Below are 21,107 nucleotides of genomic sequence, written 5' to 3'. Positions count from 1 at the left end.
TTCAGAATGTCCATATTAGTGACAAATTACTTGCAATACATTTCCCATTTGTCATGACATATTTGAGAACTGCCATAGAAAGTAGTACTTTGTAATAATATTACAGCCCATCACTGTTGAACACAAACACTGGGACTTAAGGATGAGGTTCTTGAGCAGTGGGTTCATTGCCTCGGCGGTGCCACTCCTGTCTTGATCTTTGTAGAGAACAGCCCCTGGAGCTGTGCAGTACACAGTGGCCCTGCTTAAAAGGGTAACCCTGTGACCCATAACCAGTGTCAAATTCTCCCTGGTCAGAGGAAAAAGGGAAAGGGGGAAACCACAGGGAAGAGATTCCAGAGTTTGAAAAGGTGCTGCAGAGTAAAACTGAGTTGTTGGCTGGAGACCAGTTCGCAACATACCCTGTCCTCACCAAACTTTTGGGATATAGGATAGGGACTGGTTTATGGCAATAGCTGTCCTTGTTATGGTGGAATCGTAGAATCCAGTACATTGGTTTTATAATCAAATTTGCTTAAATTAACCCCTAAATCTTTTCAAGCACATTTTTAAGCAGGAGAATGTTCTGTTGGCCTGTTACAGAGTATCACTGTTAAGACCAACACCTCTGAACTGAACACATCAGAAACTGATAGAGGTATAAAAAACAAAAACAAAAAACCCTAAAGGTCTTTTTTTCCTATCCATATAACAAAAATAGTACAAACTTAAAAACCTTCTGTGGAACCCCATTGTTTAAAGCAACATGAGGCCCCATTTATATCTTCAATGTGGACTCTGGGTTTCCCTTTCCACAGCTGTAAAATTAAAGAAGAGGCCTATAAATGGTGTTCTTTATACACTTGCCTCCCTTCCTTTACCAGTCTTTGAAGTCTGCCTATTCCTAATTGGCTCTTTCTCAGACATAATTCCTTCCAGTGGCTCAGTAACTCATACATGACTCTGGGAACAAATGATACAATACTTGGGAAATGAAAGTAAAGAAAAAAACCCAAGAGGAGGAAATGGGAACACAGCCCCCCTCCCCCATTGCTGAAGTAGAGCAGCCACCCTTTACTTCTACCCAGATATCATCTGAGCTTCCCAGCTTCTCCCTTCTCAGCAACTACTGAGCAGGTATAATGGTGAATGATTCTCTTCATGTCCTCGCTCTCTGACACACCATTTGAAAACCATCATTAGGTTTAGTTGTAATACATTCAGCCAATAAAGGTGAAGGCAAAGAACTAGGCAGCACATGACGGACCCTGCCCAGAGAGGTCTTTGAGAAAGTCTGTGCAAAAGATTCCTCAACAAGGCCATGTTGGGATTTTGGGAAAAGCAGTTCTTTTTGTGGTCATTTTCGATATTTAGAATCTGCGCCCGCCCCCCCCTTGCAAATAGTAGTTCACTGTGACTATGACAACCAAAGTGTCATGACATGATTTGAGAACTGCTGTTTGGAACAACAATTCCAATCCCTTCCCAGTACTGCCTGTAGTTGACAGCCTCTCATGAAGGATTTGTCACAGTACAAGCTAGAGAGTTGTATGGAAGACAGGACTAGGGAGAGACAGACTTCCTGTGGATATGTGTGTCTTGAGTGCAGACATCTGGGACCCAAACGTTGGGATGGTTGGCATGGACCTCCTACAGACTACATATAACGTGTAGTCTTCTGTATCTCCCAATGTTAAAATACTTAAACCAAAATGACATTGAACTATACAGTAATGCTTCCCCCCCCCCAAAGATTTATTTATTTATTCATGATAGAGAGAGAGAGAGAAAAAAGCAGGTGCCAAACCGCTGAGCCACCCAGGGATCCCCTACAGTAATGCTTTTAACAAACATATATATCTTTGTTCTTGGAACACAACACTGATGATGCTATAATGACAATAGCTAATATATATTGAGTCCTACCATGTGTCAGGTGCTATGCTTTCATCCTCATAGCCCTACAAGCAGGTAATCTCCATTCTACACACGTGTAAACTACCACTTACAGAGAGTAAGCGGTTTTCCCAAGTGGAGTTAGGATTTGAACAGAGAAGTCTATCTGATACCAGAGTCTGTGTTGCTAATACCAGTGCTACAGTGCCTGGAGCAGATACCTAGGAACTTACAAGTCACGAGCAAGACAAAGTTGCTGAATTAGAAACAAGATAAGTAATCTACTTCAAAATCAAGTGAAATTTAAAAAATTAGCCAACTCTCAAAATAACCAAGAAACAACTTGGTGTTGTCAGTGAGTCCAAGGTGCTTCACAAATCTGATTGAGATCTGTATCCTTGAGAAATACAGTTAGGCTATAGTTGATGAGAATGTTGTAACGCTGAGCTATGGTGCTGACGGGATACCTTCATAACAGGACCAGATAGGTTAAAATAATGAATCAAAAAGTGTGTAGCTAATACTATCCAATGTAAAGATTATCCAGCTCCCATAAATTAGTATTCCCTGCCCTTAGGGCAGTGTGCCCTGGAGGTGAAGCCAAGTGTTCCAGGTTGACATTGCGTATAAAGATCTTCCAACCCCCTGCTCTGACTCTCAGGCTCCAAATCTACCTCTGCTGGCAAAACCTCTATGCAGATTCTTCAACATAGTCTGGTATATGAGAACATTCTAGTTCATCTGCCATCCACTGATTCACTCTTTATTAACCTACTAACTTTCTCCTCTCTATGTCTTCCTTTTGGCTCCAAAATTCTTCTTTGGATGGCCTTGGAATATTTAGCATAAACAGAACTCCCCCCCCCATCCCACCCCCAAAAACTTAAGAACTCCCATTCTCAGCTGCCTCTTTATATATGAAAGCCAGCAATACATAGCATTTTTTCTGGTAGGAAATAAATATCATGGCAGGTTGGCAATTTAAATGATGTTGCCTTCCAGATTCAGAGTGGCATTTTATGTTATTTAAAGCCCAATAGATTAAAACTTGGAAGAAGAAAAGAGGTGTATCTCATTTCCTTTCCAGGTAGCTGGAACACAGTCTTTACCTTTTATTGTACCCACAAGCAACAAAGTATCATTTGGGCAGCAGGGTCTGTCTCTAATTGCTTTGGCTCTTTTCTCTTTCTTTTAATTATAATAACTGATTTTTTTTTTCTTTTAGATGAAAGACTTTCGAAGTAAAATGCAGTCGATATTTCCAGCAATTCCCAAGAATTCTGAATCGTCTCTGGAGTGGGAGGAAGCATTGAAATCCAAGTGAGATGAGCACGATGGGGAAAGGCTTAAACAACTGTTAAGGAAAGGGGGACTTTGGAGATGCCACAGAAGCAAGGAGACTCACCTGATTTCTCATCAGGAACATGTGTATTGTTGCCTGAACCCATAGATGGATGGTGTTCAGTGTCCACATAGGAGGCTGACAGTTTAAAATTGACATGGGTGTATGTGTATATTAAGGTATTCCCAAAATTAGGAATATTGTTTGAAAGTAATTACATGGATATAACCTCTCTGTGGAGAAGATTCCCAGGGAAATACTTCTGTTTATAACAGCTAAAACCAAGTTTTGTACCTGAAAAAAATTTATAATAACATTTGATGGAAAATCTTTATAGACAGATTCCTAACAGCACTAGTACCTCAATGTGTCTAATTAAATGAGTTTCAATAGCCTTTCTTGTTAGTATGTGATTACCAGGACTTGGAAGGCTTACTCTTATCAGGCCGATCCCAAAGTGACAGGTTAACAGGGAAACTCTGTACGTCAGGCAAGTGGGTATGGCTCTGTTGTCCTGAACACAGCCCTGGATTTGCACCTGCTCCTTAGTTAGCTGATGAGCTCACTGCAAGGCCCTACACATTCTTACACATAGAGAAGAAGCCAGCAACAGATTACGATAACTTGAAAAGGCAGTCATGCTAAAATAGTAATGATATTGTGGATATAAAACATACTTTTTTGAAAAGTTTGTTCTGTGTCCCTAAACATTGACTAATAGTTTGTAGTTATCTCTCACTTGTTAATGTAAAAATAATCCAGTTATCACCCATTTTAGCAAATATTTTTAACTAGAAAGTTACTTGAGTATTGAGTCTCAGTATTTTTTTTTTAAAGATTTACTTATTTATTCATGAGAGACAGAGAGTGAGAGAGAGGCAGAGAAGTAGGCTCCTCACAGGGAGCCCGATGTGGGACTTGATCCTGAATCCCAGGATCAGGCCCTGAGCCGAAGGCAGATGATCACCCACTAAGCCACCCAGGCTTCCTGAGTCTCAATATTATTAAGTAGTTAGTACTGCCTCCCTGATGAATTCTTTCATACATGCCCAACCCTTTCCTGTCCTCCATGGTCTCTTAGAGAAAACATAGAATAATGTCTACATGCAATTATTTTTACTGGAAATGAACATTTTTTAAAGAAAGTACTTTAATATGTCCGAATATCCAGAAAAATATGGTTGGATATCAGTAATGCAATTTTTTTATAATTACATAGGTTCTAATTAGCAATCAGGTTTAATAAAGTACATTTGAAATTTTTCTGTTATAATGAAACCTTTTAGTTCCAAGGGAAATTTTTAAGTGAAATGTCAAGTGCATAATGTAACATTTTTCTCTGGACCAGTTACCCTGTTAAAGCTGCTGTATTGTTAATTAATTAAACAGGTGTAAGCAGCATCTGGGATTCATATATAACCTGTTAAAAATCCAGGACTAAAAGGAAAGAAGTGTGGAATTTATCAGGGCATATGGAGCTGCAAAAACTCCTCACCCAGCTTTCATTTTTAGCTAAATCTCTGCTAAGAAAAGATTTTTAGCCTCCAAATGAGATGAAGGAAGGAAAGGCAAGAGCCAAACTGAACTGGTTGTGCCCATATTACTGGCCTGAGGCTAGGAGCATGGTTTCCAGAGGGCCTGGCATGTGGGAGGCCTGAGGAATACATGTTTAGACACATACCTCTCTGGAATGCCTCACGTTTACAGACACTTCTCATATACATATACGTCTGTTGTCCTCAAGGGAGGCAAGGCCAGCCCCCGTAAGAATGATTGTGAATCACCCTCAGAGGGAAGGTTGACAGGGACAGTGGCCCTACGATACACCAGGCATAGGCTCCAGTTGCATTTTAAAAGGAGAAATGAAGTAACAAAAGATGAAAGTTTAAAGGAAAACAAACAATATGACTGAAGTGGTATTTTTCTACAGTCAGAACTCAGATATCAGAAGATTTAGTCATTTGTCTATTCCTTTTATACCAGAGGCATATTGTTAAATTGGTTAATGGAAAGGAAAAATGTTTAACAGATAATGTTATTCTTTATGTGAAGTACCATCTGTGTATTGAGTTCTGAATGTTCCTGGATATGGAAGAGAGGAAATGTTATGGAATTTCAAGTTTGCCTTCTTTGCTGTCTTTATCTTGGGTAGAGTATGACAAACATAATCACATTTATCTCCTGGAGCATAAAGAGTTTTAATCACCCTATTAACCAGGATGACATTTTTCACAGACTTAAAAAGGAATGGAACAGACATTATCTCCCCATAAGCAATCCATTTCATGGAGGCTGAGCACTAGAAATTTTTTAAAGGATGAATAACACAAGCCATTTCCATTTCATGCGTAAGCCAACATTAAGGCGGCTTTCCATAAGAATGTTGCTTACACTGGTTGAGTGTAAGAATCTTAGCACCAAAAGAGCTATTAGAGAAAGTAATATAGAGAAAATGCAGTGGGCAGGGAGGGGCGACTCCCGAGGCCTCGGGATTCATTCATGAAAGGGAAAAAAAAATCCACATGTATTCTGGTAAGTTATTACTGCCCCATAAAAACATATCCATGGGCTGCTGTTATTTTCAGAGTCAAGAAAATGATTTCTAAACAACCGCAGAATGAAAAATAGGGCACAGGAAGTGCCTCACATAATGCCGAGCTGCCCATCTCTACAAGAAGCAGGGATTCTTTTTTTTTTTTTTTTTTTTTTAAGATTTTATTTGACAGCTCAAGCACAGGCAAGAGGAGCAGGAAACAGAGAAGCAGGCTCCCTGCTGAGCAGAGAGCCCAATCCAGGACCCCAGGATCATGACTCAAGCCAAAGGTAGATACTTAATCTAGTAAGTCAGGCAGGGGCCCCAGAAATGGGGATTCTAATGATCCGGAGTTTGAGTGAGCTGCTCCTGGGCCCAGCAGCAGTGAGGCGTGACCACGGGTGACCCTAATTCTGTCGCCCTGACACAGGCCAATGTTGGAAAAAGCTTTCTTAGTGCTCAAAAGGTGGCACCTAATCACCTCATCTGTCATACATTCTGCTTCGTTTCATGGACAGTGTGGGACTCAACTTGCAAATTAATCATGCAACCTAAGGGGAAAATATAAGAAATTAAGAAGAAAAAAAAAAAGCCCATGGGGACAAAAGTAATTAAAATCCACTGAATTTAGCTATTTCACTTGGGGCAAAATTTAATCTCTCCTAGGTTTGGTTCATGGAGAATGTTGTATATCGTCACCAATTTTCATGCATCTTCTTTAAAAATAAAGCAAATAGCTAAGTATATATTAAAACCAGCCAGGTAAAATATAAAATTATTTCTCCAAATAGTTAAATTTCTCATGAAAGGTAGTAAAATACAGATTTTCATAGTGTTTTATCATACTCAAGTGAGATGTTTTTCCTTTCTGCCAAAAGCCATTGAATAATATGTCAAGTATTGGGGTCCCTATATTGGTGTTATCAGGATTAATTATCAAAGGCTGTGCTTATATAAGAGGAAAGTAAGCATCTCTTGCAAGCAGTGACATTAATCTGTAATAATGAGTGAGGCTGTTAGCAAATTTTGTCTGATGGTAGATATAACTGTGTTTGGGAGAAAATTAAAGTCACCAAGAAACACATAGAGCCCAACTTTTCTGCCCAAGTAGTAGTGAAGTGATTCAGGACCTAATTTGTGTTTCTCGCATAAGCTTTGCCTCCATATCATTTGGTGAGGCATGATCACTTAGTTAAACACACACACGCACACACACACCAATAGTGAACAGGGGCAAGAGATCATGTGAATGTTCTCAATGACAGAACAGTAAATTCCATTCTTGAAGGAGTCTCAAGCTCAATGAGGCAAACTGCGGCAGCTTGGCACATTTATACAGCACCTACGACTGCTCATCTGAAAAGGCTCCAAAGTTCATCATGCTGCCCCTGTCTGATGCCTTGGGCTCAGTGTGGGAGTCCAGGCCTGCAGCCTGACAGATGACACTCCACCAGACACATCTAGGTGACTGCCTGGAGATCGAGGCTCCTGACTACAGACTTGGGTCTCCAGCCAGCCTGGGCCGCTGTCTGAAAAGAACACAAGTGGCCACAGTTACCTAGAGGTCCTTCAGTTAGGGTAGAGGTTACAGAGCAAAGAAAATTCTAAGACAATCTCACACAAAGCAAAAATAAGACCGTTTGTCAAAAAATACGAATGATAGGAAACCCTTTGCTTGAAAGCTTGATTGTGGGCCAGCCCTGATGCTCTTCTCATAGATTTTTATTTCAGGTGATTGTACTAAAGTGTCTGTAGGAACAGCACATCAAGTCTGCCAGCCCCTTGTTTAAGAGGAAGACTTTTTTTATGCAATACAGTGAAAAGGGAGCCTCAGCCCTAGCGATCAAGAATACATGGAGATGGGCGTCTGGGTGGCTCAGTGGGTTAAGCGTCTGCCTTCAGCTCAGGTAATGATCTCAGGATCCTGGGATCGAGCCCCACGTCAGGCTCTCTGCTCAGTGGAGAGCCTCCTTCTGCCTCTGCCTCTGCCCCTCCCTCCTGTTGTGCTCTCTGTGTCAAATAAATAAAATCTTTAAAATAAAAAAAAAGATACATGGAGGTACAGCCTCTGGACCTTCAGGCTTATCCGGAGTTGGAGGCAAGATGGGGCTCTCACTCAACAAATCCACTTGCATAGCAGGTTTTTCCCATGTCCTTCCAAATCTCTCTCACATACAAAGATGTTCCCATGGGAATCGTCCAAAGTTGACATCTCTGATGTGTGTACCAACATTTGGGGGTGGGATCCATATTCCTCACAGGAAAACATTTGTTTTAACTTCTCAGTATTCCAGGGACACCTGGGTGGCTCAGTGGTTGAGTGTCTGCCTTCAGCTCAGGTCATGCTCCTGGGGTCCTGGGATTGAGTCCCGCATCAGGTTCCCCACAGGGAGCCTGCTTCTCCCTCTGCCTATGTCTCTGCCACTCTTTCTGTCTCTTTCATGAATAAATAAAATAAAAGCATAATGTTTTAGTATTCCAAGTACCACCAAGGGAGCAGGAAGTATAGGACTAGGTTACAAACAGATCCCGTGATGCCTTAGAGAAGCACCTGCCTCCCCGACAGGGAAGCAAGCACTCATCCTTGCATAGTCTTTTCAGGTTCAGGACTAAGTGCATAATTATGCCCTTAGTAATTATGGGAAGGGAAGGAAGTAAAGGAGGAAGGATATGGGTAGGGAAGAGGAGGGGTGGGGAGGAGGAAGGGATGTTCTCACTGGGAAGAGGGTCCCTGCATCCAAGACCACACATCCGGCTCCTGGTGACCCTCCCCTATTTGCCCATGCTGTCTACATTGACCTCAGCCACCAAATCTCAAGGAAATAAAAATCACATCAGAATGATGAAAGATTAGTGGGACCCCTGGGTGGCTCAGTGGTTGAGTGTCTGCCTTTGGCTCAGGTCGTGATCCTGGGGTGCTGGGATGGAGTCCCACGTTGGGCTCCCTGCAGGGAGCCTAATTCTCTGTCTCGGCCTCTCTGTGTCTCATGAATAAACAAAATCTTTTAAAAAATGATGAAAAATTAGTATCTGTGACGGGTCCCGGGCCTTGCAGGGGTTTCTAACTCCCTGTCTTACAACCAGCTAGTCCAAAAATTAAAAATGAAAAGCAAGATCCTAATGCATTCAGCTCCTCTGACATGTGGCGCAGGAAGAAACAGATGACATGAAGAGCCACAGAGCAAGTAGTCCTCAGGATGACCCCGTGTCTGGCCGCACAGAAGGTCGCTGTGTAGAACCTGGTCAGGCTCCCAGAAGTACAATAGTGGAACATTCTCTGAAAACAAAAGATCTAAAAAAAAAGAAGAAAAAGGAAAAGTCCCTGGCACTTCTCACTTCATTGTAGAAACTTGACTCTCTAGCAACAGCATCTACAGCCAAGGTTCCTCCCTCACCTCCGGGCATGGGGAGCTCCCTTCTGTAGCCAGAGACTGAGCTGAAGCCCCCCTCGGAGTACCCGGGGCAGAAAGGGCACCTGGTACCCGTGGGCTCAGTCACCTGGCCTGGAGGGGTTCACTCAAGAAACGAGACAGAAGCCGCCCGCCACCCGCTTCCCCGGGAACCACTGTGCCCTGGACCGCAGTCTGATAATTCCACCTTAATCTCCCCAGTTTGTGCCTGTGATGCCAGCAGGAGCATTCCTTCGCACCGTCCCTCCGGCCACTAAATCATTCGGAGCCGAGTGCCATCACACATTAATTACCTCGCATGACAAACCGTCGGGTCAGCCGGTTTGCTGGGGTCGTGCCTGCCAGGAGGCCGCCTAAGTTATTAGCAAAGTTCGGGCTGGCGGGTTAACACCGCCGCCCCGGTATCCACGTGTGACCCTCACTCCGTGCCTGGGCTTTGCGGACTAAAATTAAAAACGGCTCCTCAAACCCACGACAGGCTGAGAGTCTGAACGGGCGCCGAGCCGTCGCCCCGGTGCAGTGACCTTGTTCTCCGTGGCCCCGAACCTCAGAATCCCCCTCTGGGAGCAGCGGCTCGCCGGCCCCCGAGCCCGGTCGCCCCACCTGGCCGGTGCTCGGCCCGGCGGTGGTGAGGCACGGGGCAGGCCGGAAAGCAGGTGCCCGGCCCAGGAGGAGGCATCCCCAGCCCGAGGCCCGTGATGGATTCCTGAGGCAGATGGAGGGCCTGCGTGAGTTTGGTCTGCCCCGGAAACTATTCCCAAACCCCCTCGGTAACTTCAAGTGAACCCCTGCTAACCCCAAGGCACCTCCGGTTTGGAAGCACCATGGCTGGTCCCGAGCAGGGGCCCACACGCACCCCAGGTCGGCCTCCACTGCTCTCACTTTCCTTCTCTGTTTCGAAAGACGATGCCACACCTCCGTCTCGGCCTGTCTTCTGATGCACCCAGACCCTCACCCGACTCTCTCCACCGCCTCCTGTCGCCCAGGCCCCTCCACAAACACCTGGCACAAGGAGACAGGAGAGTGGTCCTGTTCCTAAGCGCAGGAACGTGTACTCCAACCCGGGGGAGGCTTTCCCAACACCTTGCCTGGCAGGAGGTCAAGGCCGGGGCTCCCAGTCCTTGGGTTTTTGATCGCTTCTCATGTTTGTCAGCCGTTCGGCACCACCCCCTTCGGAAACCTGTTTGCATCTTGTCCAGGGCTTATCCGGGTGGATCCTACCCCAGGACCAGCCCTCACTCTCCGAAAGGAGACTCCAGTAAGAACATATTGGCAGGTTAAATTAGCCTTAGCTGATTCTTCTTTTTTTCTTCCAGAACAAGGGCCGGTTGATGGGTGAGTTACTAAGAGTCTCTTCAGTAGGTGATAGGCCAATACACATTTTCTCCACAGCTAAAACTCCTTTATGACAAATGCCATGATAAACATTTAAAAAATTCTTCACCATCACAGAGTAGCCACGTAACCAGACTGTCCTGCCTGAAGGGGGTTTCCTGGAACCACTGGTGGGGTGAGGGCAGATCTGGGTCTCCTCACCTGGGCCCTCTCCCACCTGACCACCTCCTTCAACCTCCCAACCTTAACCCCAAGCCCAGCCCCTCTGCTGACACGTGGGATGACTTTGGGCAAAAGACCCATGTAGGCCCTGCGTCTCCATCTCTAAAATGGGTGCAAGAAGAATTCCCACATCACCATGTTGTGGGAAGGGTTAAATGTACATAATGCTCAGAAAGCAGCCAGTCCGTGAGCCCTCGAAGCCTGTGTTACAAGCATACTTGATCTGATCCCAAATAACACCCTCGTGTTCCTCCCGCAGCACACTCCTATTCACATCCACAGGCTCCTCCCAATGCTTGGGCCTCCAGACCTTACCCTCAGATGGAGCGTGGGAGCCCTCTCCACCTGGGCTTCAGAGGCCACAGCTGCTGGTGAGCCCGACACCAACAGGAGAGTCCATGCTCCTCCCTGGCATGCCCCTGAGCACTCAGGACTGCTGGGCTGCCATGGGAAGCAGGGAAAGACTTGGACTGGGGAAAGGAGGGCTTAGTGCACCTTCGTTACTCTGCCTAGACCCATGGTTCTCAAACCTCTCCCAGAGCTCTTGTGAAAACCCAGGTCCTGGCCCCACAGGGAGCCTCCAATTCAGTGGTCTAGGTGGAGCCCAAGAATTGTCATTTCTGCCAGGTTCCCGGGGATGCTGACCTGCTGGTGCAGGCATCACAATGAGAACCGGGGCCCCATTCTGTCTGTTTGTCCCAGGACCGTGCTAGGGAGAAGAGGCACCGCAGGAAAGCATCTTTGCCCATCCTTCCCTTTGCTCCCCCAAACCACCTTCTCAAGCTCCTGTGACAGCTACAGTTACTTCCAGCTTCCTGATTCTGCTTTCACCTGCCCGCAAGACACAAGAGGGGCTGTCACCCTCCGAGCCCTGACTCTGTACCTTCCCCTCCTTCTTCACCTTTGAATCTCTCTCCCCGGCAGAATCCTCACTCTCATATGGCCACCAGTGTGCAAGGAGCACCTCCACTCCCCCCCACCCCAGAATCCTCACAGGCAACGCCAACCCCCAGACACCCTCGGGGAGTCATCTGAAATGAGCAGTGAGCACTTGTAAGTGGTCGGCTGGCCTCCGTCCCCAATTGTCTATGGTATAATAACCCCAAGGAGAAGGGACAGTGAGGATGGGAGTCTTTCCCCACAGACCTGGGCAGAGAGGATGACCAGGAGCTGGGTGCTGAGGGCAGGAGTGGCAGATGTGCCGGCACCATGGGCCCTGGGCCGGGTCAATGTGTGCCGGGATGGTGAGGCCAGGAAGTGAGTCAGTTTACCCAAGGCCTAGGCTGGCAGATGAGAAGTTTGGGTTTTGGGAAGCCATGGGAAGTCCATGGGAAGTCCATGAGGAAGTCCATGGGAAGTCCATGAGGAAGTCCATAAGGCTTAAGCCATGGAAAAGCCATGGGAAGTCCATGAGGTTTTCTGAGCTTAGTTAGGAAATTGGCACTTCCTTTCTTTCTTTCTTTCTCTCTTTCTCTCTTTCTTCTCTTTTTCTCTTTCTTTCATTCACTTAAAGCACAATTATTAAGTGGCTGGTGGGTGCTGGGTGGGGACAAAACCATGCTTAGAGACCCTCTAAGAGGCAGAGCAGAAGGCACGCTGACTGCTGATTGGGCTGGAAGCCCCAGCGGGCAGCAGGAGGCACCCATGAGCGGAGACTCCGCTGAGCCTGGGGCTGGGGACACGCAGGGTGCAGGTGCAGGATGCAGGGTAACAGCTCTCCTGGGCACTAACCTGCCTCTTTGTAAAAGAGGGAAGATGAGAGCGCATGGCAGCACTGTAACTGAGTGGGGCCCCGCGGCCTCTCTGGGGTGAGGTGTCTGAACTGCCAGGTGGCCAAGAGGGAGCACCGCTTCCCGGGGAGGGCCCAGAGAAGGTGGAGTCAGGTCCCGCAGACCTCTGGCCGCTCAGCACGGGGTCTGGTCCCGGACTCTGGAGTCCCCCGGGGTGGGGGAGTTGGGGGAGATCCACTGAGGGAGGAACAACCGCGGATCCAAATAACAAGAAGGACACTGGCACTTGGGTGGCATCTACTGTGCGTGAAGAACTGATCCGAAACCCCGCGTGGATCAGCTCATTTAATCCTCATAAACACTCTGGGAGATGGAGTGGTGTGGAACTGTTCCCAAGGTCACGGGCTGGGCCCCTAGCCAGGAGGAAGAACCTGCCCAAGGTCACACAGCTAACGGATGTCATAGCTAGGATTCCCCAGTGCATGTGGCGCGCAAAGCCCCCTCTCCACTGCCACGGCGGCCAACCCGGAGGGAAAGATGACTTCAGCTGCCAGGGAGTGCAGCTGCAGGCCGGCGACAGAGCTCTAGGAGGCACCGTGCCCCACGCCTTCAAAGACAGCCGTGACAGCAGAAATCAAGGTGAGCGAAATCCATTCAGTCTCCCTGCTTGCCAAATACAGCTTCGCAGCAGACTGGAAACCAGGGCCAAATGCAGAATTCTCCGGCTCCCCAGAGGTGCCAGGCCACAGTGAGGGGAGGGGAGCCACCCACCCGCCACCCAGCCTGGCCCCTTCTCTTCCTTCGCCTGGCGCCACCCCTCAATGCAAGTGCCTCGCCTGCACATGCATGCAAACCCCCAGCCTTGGGTCCAGGTGCCCCTGGCGCCCCACAAGCCACCCTTGCCATGCCTCGGCCCAGGCCATGAATGGCTGCAGGGCAGGCCTCTCGGAGAAGATGGGCCGGGCTGGGCTGGTTGCTCCTCGCAGCCCCCGTGGCCCACCCGGAGCCCAGGCCCTCTTGCAGCAGGTGCACCATGTTTGCTTGTCCCTGACCCTCTAGGCCTCGGGCTGTGAGACCCTCCTGGCAACTTCCTCTCAGGCCCTTGGACTTGTCCCCAAGTGAACATGGTACCAGAGATGCGCCGATGTCCCTCGGAACGCTAATGCACCACTTGCGACTTTCCCCACTCAGATAGCGAAGCTGGCACAAGGCTTCATGTTTCCATCCTTGCATTAGCTACCAGAAAGCTCGGCACTAAGCCGAATCCTGAGTCATGGCAATTTTCTCACCTTCTTCACTTCTTCCTCTTTCCGCATGACTTTTTGATTTCCTATTCCCACTTTGGCCACCTTGTTGTATACACACGTCTTTTATTGGGTGCTGCCTCAAATCCTTTTTAGAAGCTGACAGGGTATAAATTATAAATAAAAATAAATACTGCTGAAATCTTCCCATTGTAGCTTTCTTATTTCCGGAGTTATCTGAAATCCTGACGTGGCGTTTGTGATAAATTCAACATAAAACATTTTATGCACCGACGTGCTTTCAAAATTCCTGTTTCGGCAGAAGATCCTGGGTTGCTGTAAACCTGGGCTCACAGCTGGAAACTTTTCAAGGGAAAGCAGTTTATCGACACTGTTACCTCGAGCAGTGGCCGCTTGCAACACCTCACCTAAATCTTAAGTACTGTTTAAAATTTGGGGATTATTCTTAACTATCTGGGAACAGCTGAAGTGGGAAGCGGGGAAGTATCCCATCACATCACTTCTGGTTGGAGAAGCATGGTCTTGGGGACTTTATGCTTTAGCAGAGAGATTCAGACGTCATTCCCTTTCTTTCTGTCGCCCTGAGAGCGACCAAAGGAAGGAGGTACGTCCTGGCTGAGAGCAGGGGGCAGGCGTGCAGAGGTAAAGTAAGGCTGCTATTAACTCTAGAGGGAGTTCTGGTTCTGAGGAGAGACCCCTGAGCTACCCACGGTCAAGACAAAGGCACATTCTGACCTAAAGCTGGGGAAAGGCAGAAAGGAGCAGGTGGGCCTTTGTTACATGCTCTAGTTTTTGAAATCTTAGCCTGTGAGATTAGATCCTTTAACGTTTAGTGCTATCAGTATTGTGCAGTTTTAACAGAAAGGAATGATGGAATGGAATGGAATGGAATGGAATGGAATGGAATGGAATGGAATGGAATAGTGTAGCACAGCATAGAATAAAATAATATGGAATAGGAAGTTGTTCAAAAGTAGTAAGGGGGCGCCTGGGTGGCTCAGTGGTTGAGCATCTGCCTTCGGCTCAGGTCATGATATCGGGCAGGGTCTTGGGATCAAGCCCTGCATCAGTCTCCCCGTAGGGAGCCTGCTTCTCCCTCTGCCTATGGTCTCCGCCTTTCTCTGTGTGTCTCTCATGAATAAATAAAATCTTTTTTTAAAATATAGTAAGTGTGCATGTGTGCAGGAGAGCTTGGCACTTACAGATGGATCTTTCATGAGCTTTGTTCTGACCTTCTCTTTCCAACTCCTGTCCACACACAGTTTGGCCCTGCTCAAACCCTCTGGAGCTGGGGTCTCTCTCCCCATTCCTGTCCCCTCTTGACACCTTGATATTGATGCGTGACCCTCTTCCTCACTCACAGGCTGGTTCTTCCAGCAGTGATCCTGATTATTCACCCTGGTGGTATCTTCTACTTCTGTCCATGGCCTCCTGGCCCTGGGTCCTTCCTCCCCTGGAGCTCACCTAGGCTCTTCGAGAAAGATGGCACTTTCTTCATCTTCTGGGCCACGTGAGCAAAGCATTTGCCAAGTCCTAATTGGCAGTCAAATTTTGAGAGAAGAGTCTTAAAAAGAGTCTACAGAACCAAATTTATGAAGTGCTGGCAAAAGCCACAACTCCAGGAAGGTTGGCTCTGTGGCATTCTTCTCAATGTAGAAAAGTGTCATCAAACTATTTACCTCAGTTACCACTGAGTGCTGAGGTTTGGGTGATTTGTAAAACCTTCTTTAAAAAAAAGATTTTATTTATTTATTCATGAGAGATACAGAGAGAGAGGCAGAGACACAGGCAGAGGGAGAAGCAGGCTCCCGGCAGGGAACCTGATGTGGGACTCGATCCTGGGGCTCCAGGATGGGGCTCTGAGCCAAAGGCAGATGCTCAACTGCTGAGGCACCCAGGCGTCCCTGTAAAACCTTCTTTATACTCTTTGTACTGTTTGATTTTTTTTCCCCTTGTGAGCATGGATCACTCCTCTAACTAGGAAAAGTGACTATGCTTTTTCAAAAAAAATTTTTATTGTAAAAATTATTCCCTAAACTATATTGTTGATCTAAACCCCAAATAGTCCCCGGTCCAATCCCTCCTGGGGAAGGAGACATGCCCCCAGCTGCCTCCTTCCAGAATCCCAGCCTCCACCTCCTGGAAGCCTTCCCCATGGGTCCCGCCTGCCCAGGGCTGCTGGGTTAGATGAGCTCATCTAGCTCTCCCTGTTTTTCCTGCCTCGAGTGGAGCCCGGAGCTCCCCTTGGACATTCCTGAACACCCAGGAGGTAGAGGCCACAGATGTTATCAGGTAGGACTGGCGCCCGTCCAAGAAGAGGGGCAGAGTCACAGGCACAGGCGGAAGCTGCCGGGGGGCTGGGCAGAAAGGGGAGGGACGTGAGTGCGGGTGGCGGCCGGCCGGGGCCTGCGGGGACGCCGCAAACTCAGAGAAAGGCCCGCAGGAGCCCGCGGAGGCCTCGGAGCGGCTGTGGCGCCGCCAGCGCTGGCGTGTGGACTCCCGGCCCCCAAACCAGTCTCCAGGAGGAGGCACGTTCCGGTGTGAGAAGCTGCCGTGCCCGGTTCGGTCCACACCCGCCCGCGGACCCAGGGCCCGCCGTGCCCTGGTCACCTTGTCCCCGAAGCCACCCGCTGCCCTCGGCCCAAGGCGACCCCTGCGACGCGAGGTCGGCCCTGCTGGCCCCTCGCTCCTCGCGTCGGGCACCCTTCGCACCCGCACCCGCACCCAAACCCGCACCCAAACCCCCCGCCCCGGAGGCCCTCGGCCACAGGCCCCGCGGACCCACCAGGCCGCCCTGCGCGCGTCCCCCGGCAGAGGGCGGCAGAGGGCGGCAGAGGGCGGCCGAGCCCGGGCCCGGGCGGCGGCGGGGGCGGGGCGGGGCGGGGCGGGGCGGGGGGGGAGGGGGAGGGGCGCAGGCTCCCCGCGGCCGCCGCCCTGCTCCCCGAGCCCCGCTCCTCCAGGCCCCGCGTCCCAGGGCCGCGCTCCCAGCCGCGTGGCCTCGCCTGTGCCCCCACGCCCGCGGGCCGTGTCCGCCGCCTGCGCTCCTCCAGCCCCTGCCTCCATCCCCTCCAGCCCCCCATCCCCTCCAGGCCCCCATTCCCCTGTCCCCATCCCCTCCAGCCCCCCATTCCCCTGCCCCCATCCCCTCCAGCCCCCTATCCCCTCCAGCCCCCCATTCCCCTGCCCCCATTCCCTCCAGCCCCCCATCCCCTCCAGCCCCCATTCCCCTGCCCCTCCATCCCCTGCCCCATCCCCTCCATCCCCCCATTCCCCTGCCCCTCCAGCCCCCTGCCCCCCGTGCCCCTCCAGCCCCCCATTCCCCTGCCCCTCCAGCCCCTGGCCCACATTCCCCTCCAGCCCCCCTTTCCCCTGCCCCTGCAGCCCCCCATTGCTGCCTCTGCCTTGTAGGGTCCGGGGCACAGGGGGCATGCCTACCTCTCATACCACCTCTCTGTGTCCCAAGCAGGGTTTCCTGCAGTTTAGGTTTTCCTGTGCCTTTTCCCAATTGTTTGCCTTTCAGTGATTTTCACGTCCTACCAGGAATTACCATGTTCAAGGTAGAAAAGTGACAGACAAGTGAATGGGAGATAAAAGCCACCTGAGATCGCAGCTTCTGTCCCTGCACTTACTAAGGACTTGGTGGATCTACAGCCCTCCGTGTGTGTGTGTGTGTGTGTGTGTGTGTGTGTGTGTGTGTGTGTGTGTGTTGGGGCGGGGGGGGGGGGGTCCTAGAGAGATACACACCTGTTTTCCAAAATAGGAATCACATCCTCTCACTGAGCTCTGTCACCTGCTTTTTCTTTTTAAAGATTTATTTGTTTGTTTGTTTATGAGAGAGAGCACATGCCTTCGAGCACATGGTAGGGGTGGGGGGAGCCAAGGGAGAGGTGCCCCCCCCCCCCCCGCCCCACAGGTGAGGGCACTGAGCCGCTCAGGCTCCAGGCAGCTGCCCTGTGGCCACAGGCAAGGGGTTGGGAGGTGAGGGGAGGTGAGGGGTGGAACGAGGCCCATCAGGGTTCTCTCACCCTGGGCAAGACCAGGCTACTTGGCTGCCCATTAGAATCATCTGGGGCATCTGAAAATGGAGATGCCCGGGTCACCCCTCAGAGAGCTGACTGAATTGGTCTGGGGTGCTTTCCGGCCCGAGATTTTTGAAGGCTTCCTCGGAGCACCCAGGTGGAGGGAAGCCTCTCAAGCAGACCCCGTTGACCCACCGCCTCACCTGGGCTAATGCAGATGTGAAGTGAGGGCCAGGAAGGTCTGGATCAAGACATTTTGAGGTCTTTGGATATCTTCTTAGTAAGAGCCCCTATTCTGTGTGTCAGAACCATGAGGATTGGGGTCAAATGAGGCTTCTTCCCATCTGAATACTGAGATCCCCAAACCTGGTCTATTTTGAGACCCGTGTTTTCTGGCTGCTTCCTGGATGTTTGGAGGGTTGGGCCGCGGGGTGAGGGGCTACCCCAAACACCCTGGATGGGCATGGACCATCGGAGGGGGCACGGGCCTGGGAGCCACACCCCGGAGTTTAGGGGCTCAAGGCACCCTATGTGCCAGGGACACCCGCCCCGTTAGCAGAAGGTCTGCAGTGGAAAGCACTCTGCTGAACAGTGTGCCCAGGGGTGCCCAGTGCTGAGGGGGGCGGGATGCCTGGAGCAGGGCAGGGGCTTCGACCCCGCAGCCCTCCCGCATCTCCCCTTCCATTTCTTTGGAAAGAAAAACAAGTCTCAAGTCTGGGACAAAGGAACACACATTTACATACAACTTTCAGGGTCTGTTCTTCTGCATTTTTGCCCTTTAGTCAGAAGAAACATCTGCATTTTTGCCCTTTAGTCAGAAGAGCACTTTAACCAGTGGGTGCAATGGAGCCCATGCCATCTTAGTCCTGGCAGCACCCGGGGCGGCTCCTAGCCCAGGCTGCTAGGGGCCTAAGGGCGGCCACTGACTCAGTTGTTCACCTGTCCCCCCACCCCCACCCCAGGGGGCACTGGTTGTGCCCTGAACCCAGGTGGTGGCTGCACCAACATACTGGAGTGTGGCCAACCCGGTCTGTGCCCTAGATGCTCAGACCTCCTGGCCTCTTCCTCGGGCAGGCATCCCTCCCTCCGTAGCCTCACCGCACCCCTGGACCCCACCCCACAGTCCCTGCCCACCTCCCCGCTACCCCACCCCCCACCCCTGCTCCCCATCAGCCAGGCCAGTTTGGTCTCTGCATTCCAGCTGTTCTTGAATTGTGCCAACCCCCTCCTAGGGCAGCTTACGCTTCCCTTAACCTCAAGACTTGGTGTGTTCTGTGGAAGCTCCAAATCCACCTCTCTGGGCCGGTATTAGAACCCTACTCTTCTCAGCTGGCTGAAGTGATTTTAATATCTATCCCTCCAGTTTGCTTTATTTTTACTTCTTCACATTCTTCAAGCTCCATTTTGACAGGAATTTTTACATAAAAAAGGATTCCTGCATTTTGCAAGTCGTTATGTATGTGTTTGTGGCACATGTATGTGTGTACAGGTGTGTGAGTCATGTGAGCCTGGGTGTGTGTTAACTGTGCTGGTTCTCAAGTGTGGTTCCAGAGCCAGCAGCTGGAGCCCCAGAACCTGTTAGAAATGTAAGTTACTGAGCCCCACCCAGATCTACTGATGCTGGGGTGAGGCTCAGCAGTCTGTTTTTAACAAGCCCCCTGGGTGATTCTCTTGCGTGATGAAGTTTGAGACCCACTGATCTTCAGTATAATCCAGCTTTTTTACGACCTGCTTAAGGCAGAAACTTACCATCTGCTCTGTTAAGATACAAATATGTAAACAGTAAGAGCTCTGACATTGTTGGAGAGGGCTCAGTAGACTTTTCCTTTTTTCAAATGTCTTTGTTCATTTTTTAACTGGTAAGACAGGCATGTGTGTGCCTGTGGGTGTGCGTGTGTGCACACACATACTCTTTCTAACTCTCCCCGGATTTTGAGAGGCCTCTCCTCGGCCCCTGGTTCTTCTTCTAGGGACACGTAGTCATGGAGGAAAGCAGATCTGAGTCTCACTACTTCACACCAAGGTAATGGTTTCAAAGAGAATGGCTGAAGGAAACAATGATTAAGTCAAAGAATAAAACAGCAATGGTGCAATTTCAGGCACCTGGACGAGTGGTGGTGATGGTGATGTGGATGTGATGGAGGTGGAGGCAGAGATGCTGGCAGTGGTGAAGACAATGGTAGTGGTGATGCAGGTGGAGATGCGGTAGTAAAGATGGTGGTGGTAATGTGGGAGGTGATGGTGATGGTGGTGGTGGTGGTGGTGGTGGTGGAGGTGATGGTGATAATGGTAAGGGTGGTGATGGAGGTGGTGGCAGCAAAGATGGTGTTGGTAGTGGTAGTGGTGGTGGAGATGGTTGTGGAGGTGACGGTGATGATGGTGGTGTTGGTGTTGGAGGTGATGATGGTGAAAATGGTGTTGGTGGTAGAGGTGATGGTGATGATGGTGGTGTTGGTGCCGGAGGTAGTGGTGGTGGTGGAGGTGGTGGCAGTGAAAGTGGTTTTGGAGGAGGTGGTGGAGGTGGTGGAGGTGGTGGTGTCATTGATACGGGTGTTAATGGCACTAGAGCTGCTTACATAGGAGTCCCTCAGATCATATTGCCCGCCTCCCCACTCCTTACCCAAAAGGCGTGCCCTGCTCGTGTGATGGTGTGTGTGATGGTGTGTGCCACAGTGTGTGTGATGGCGCCCATGCACTTGGACTCACATGAGCGTGTGTCTGCCACTTTGGCTTCAGGGCCTCGGAAGTTTACAAAGCCCCTAAAGCTTTTAAAATAAAAATAGGGGTTAAACCACTTGGATCTTCCAAATTAGAAAGAATAAATGAACCACCCAGCTGTAGTTAGAGGCAATTAATGTGATTCTGGGAGGGCTTCGCTGCAAGATAATGGAAAAGCTGATTATAAACGAGCCAGGGGTAACGGGGGAGGTCAGAGCGGTCCCTCAGCTCTGCAGGAGAAGCCCTTGCTCCGCTCCGGCGCCAGGGCTGCCGCAAGGTGCTGGTCTCCTCCACGCCGGCTCCCGGCCCGCGGCTGCCCACGCGGGCGAGCAGGGCACGCGGGCGGGGGGCCCCGGCCTGAGCCCGGCCTCCTCTGTGCAGCCCCAGCAGCTTCAGGCTGAAAATAAACCCAGAGAAGGGCAAGAAAATGAGGGCAGAAAGGGAGAGAGCGCGAGGAAGGTTCCCCGTGAGAACAGGCTAAAAACAGGACTTCTGACCTGGAAAGACACTGGCAGAAGCAGGAGGTTGGAAAACACGCGTGAGTCCGGGAGCCGCCGCGCGTCTCTGCTCATTCCTGCGGGGAGGAATCTGGAAACACTGCTCGGCCACCGCCCTCCTTAGGCCAATGCCTGTGGCTTGCATATTTGCCTTCTAATTT

General features: G+C 50.0%; 2 protein-coding genes across 2 annotated transcripts in view; both read left to right on the top strand.

Moving 5' to 3' along the window:
* TMEM242 (transmembrane protein 242) overlaps positions 1 to 5,336 on the top strand; it is a 30,642-nt gene extending 25,306 nt beyond the window's left edge. Inside the window, exon 4 of the mRNA XM_038526423.1 lies at positions 3,101 to 5,336. Within this exon, the coding sequence (XP_038382351.1) occupies positions 3,101 to 3,199 (99 nt within the window). The 3' untranslated portion in view covers positions 3,200 to 5,336. The remainder of the gene's footprint in view (positions 1 to 3,100) is intronic.
* Positions 5,337 to 15,782: 10,446 nt separating this feature from the next.
* On the top strand, positions 15,783 to 19,940 carry LOC119870146 (WAS/WASL-interacting protein family member 1-like). Its single transcript, XM_038525485.1, has 3 exons — positions 15,783 to 16,004; positions 16,156 to 16,522; positions 19,831 to 19,940. The coding sequence occupies exons 1-3, from the start codon at positions 15,900 to 15,902 to the stop codon at positions 19,938 to 19,940; spliced, it is 582 nt and encodes a 193-aa protein (XP_038381413.1). The 5' UTR covers positions 15,783 to 15,899.
* Positions 19,941 to 21,107: the final 1,167 nt, after the last annotated feature.

This window comes from Canis lupus, chromosome 1 (genome assembly GCF_011100685.1).
Source record: "Canis lupus familiaris isolate Mischka breed German Shepherd chromosome 1, alternate assembly UU_Cfam_GSD_1.0, whole genome shotgun sequence".
NCBI classification, from domain to species: Eukaryota; Metazoa; Chordata; class Mammalia; order Carnivora; family Canidae; genus Canis; species Canis lupus.
This window is presented reverse-complemented; position numbering and strand designations above follow the sequence as displayed.